Raw genomic sequence first — 2,049 nt, 5'->3', positions numbered from 1 at the left:
ATTTTGCAAATAAAACGTTGACGTGTAACAGTTATGTAGAGCTTTGTCCCTGGAGACACATTTATCACAGTGTTCATTTTGATAAAAAGCAGAAGGGTCAAATATGTGTCACATGAAGAACGAAAGACAAAAGCTTGGCAGGAAAAAGGTTAACGCCGACGTGTCATGCATTAATAATAGCTGTCGCGAATGGCAGCGATAAATACGACGACTCGATGGCTTGCTTCCTAAATTATAGCCTTGTTCATTAGTCAACTATGATCGTTAGTAAAACCGTAATAAATTCATCTCGCAGTTTGGCGCTCGAAAAAAGGTCAGCCTACAAACGACACCGTTGATGATTGTCATCTTAGAAAAATTACACAAATTTACAAAGAACCTCCCTGAAAAACATCACAATCCAAAAAACTTTCCCTGCTGGCAAAACACGGTATTAATTATACTCACAAAAATAAGATATCGAGGACTAATAAACACGTCCGTGTCAGTGAGCCCAGCTATGCTCTCTGAAATCCACCGTCCTCGTACATCATTGTGCTATTGTCAGTCTGTGCATCATCAGCCCTCTTTGTAAACAGTTTCCCCCTCAAACTGCCACAGTCAAGCCAGCGCCTGAGCCGTCGTCTGGCCAGAATAGAAATTAGTCCAACAGAGTGATGGTCTTCCTTTTCTCTGCCTCCTGGTAGAAGAAGAAGTTTCTGGTAAACACTTCACGGTACATGGACAGAGCAGGGGAGGGGGAGGACACAGCCTGAGTGGGGGCACCAGTGCAGGGCAAAGGAAGGAACACATTACTCTTGTGATACAGAATTGCACTCTTTCAACGGCGTTGTCGTCACACCAGAGAGGTTATAAACGTAAACGTGTTGTTGTTGATGTCACTGACAAAGTTGATTTGGCACTGCTCCAATCTGGCAATATCCACAATGTCCAACTCCGATAATAACTGAGTTGGGTCTGTGTTTGTCGTTAAAACCCTCCGTTTCTCTTGCTGCTCCTCAACCTCCACCTTCTTATCTCTGCTGTCCTTGTAATCCTCCTCCTCCTCCTCCTCCTCATCCTCCTCGTCTTCCTCTGTGATGGAGCAGAGTCGGGTGGCACTGCCGGGGTTGTCGGCAGGCGGTCTGTAGTGGCACTGGCCGTTCAGCAGCCTCCTCAGTGGCATCAGCGGCACCGCCTCCTCGCCCAGCAGCTGCTGCTGGCAGTGCCGGAAGTCGCTTTGGCGCTTCAGCCGCTTGAACTCGCTGAAGGCGGAGGTGGCGATTTGGTAGAGACTGTGGGAGATGGCTTGTGCCTTCTCTGACTTGCTGAGCAGGACGGCGTGGCAGCGAAGCACCACTGCCATGTTCTTGACCTGGTGCCTGTAGATCCAGGCCAGGATCTTGGGCCGGCATGGGTCAGCGGTGCAGTAAGTGATTCTGTTCAAAGAGTAAAGATGAAGCGGTTTCTTTTTCCCAGATTTGTCCACACTCATCCTGATGCCTTGGTGCCCCACTGTTAACCTCATCTTGACACTCTGCTCCCCGTAGTTGCTCCGAGCCCAGATTTTGGCAACTGCGTCCTGGGTGCAGCCGTCTCCCTTTGCCATAATGGTAACCACGCTCCCCAGGTAGCGCACGTTGTAAACAGGCTCCTCTTTGTTCAGTTCCACCTTTTGGCGTTTGGTGTGGAAGATGTTGCCCACCCAGTTGAAGGGGCAGTCGGGCAGCAAGTCGGGACAGGAGCGCAGCAGAGAGGAGAGGATGGAGTGGTAGGTAAACCCCGTCCCTAGGCTCTTGGTTTTATTCTTGGCTTCATCGTCCACCAGAACAAACTTATTCCTCTTCCAGGGCAGCATGGCGTGGGAGGAGTTGGAGCGATCGAGCTCCCTCAATGTTTGCTCTCGTCAGCTCGGACAAAAAGAGAGAGCAATAAAGCTGGTGTGTGTGTGCGAGAGAGAGAAAGAGGGAGAAAAAACAAAGAGAAGCTGCTTCATGAAGCACTGAGGAGAGACTGAGAGCTCAGAGCCTCAGCCAATCTGTTCCCCTCACTCGCTCCTCCCTCCTCTCC

The 2,049-nt window shown here is 50.0% G+C and overlaps 1 protein-coding gene across 1 annotated transcript; it reads right to left on the bottom strand.

The window, feature by feature from the left end:
- Window positions 1-835: 835 nt before the first annotated feature.
- Window positions 836-2,049, bottom strand: fam43b (family with sequence similarity 43 member B; the record flags this gene model as incomplete). Its single annotated transcript, XM_083894641.1, has 1 exon — window positions 836-2,049. Exon 1 carries the CDS (start codon window positions 1,835-1,837, stop codon window positions 836-838), a length of 1,002 nt encoding a protein of 333 aa, XP_083750767.1. The 5' UTR covers window positions 1,838-2,049.

Source organism: Microchirus variegatus (assembly GCF_963457635.1).
Source record: "Microchirus variegatus genome assembly, chromosome: 9".
Classification (NCBI taxonomy): Eukaryota; Metazoa; Chordata; class Actinopteri; order Pleuronectiformes; family Soleidae; genus Microchirus; species Microchirus variegatus.
The sequence above is the reverse complement of the archived record's forward strand: the minus strand, read 5'-3'. Positions and strand labels throughout refer to the sequence as shown.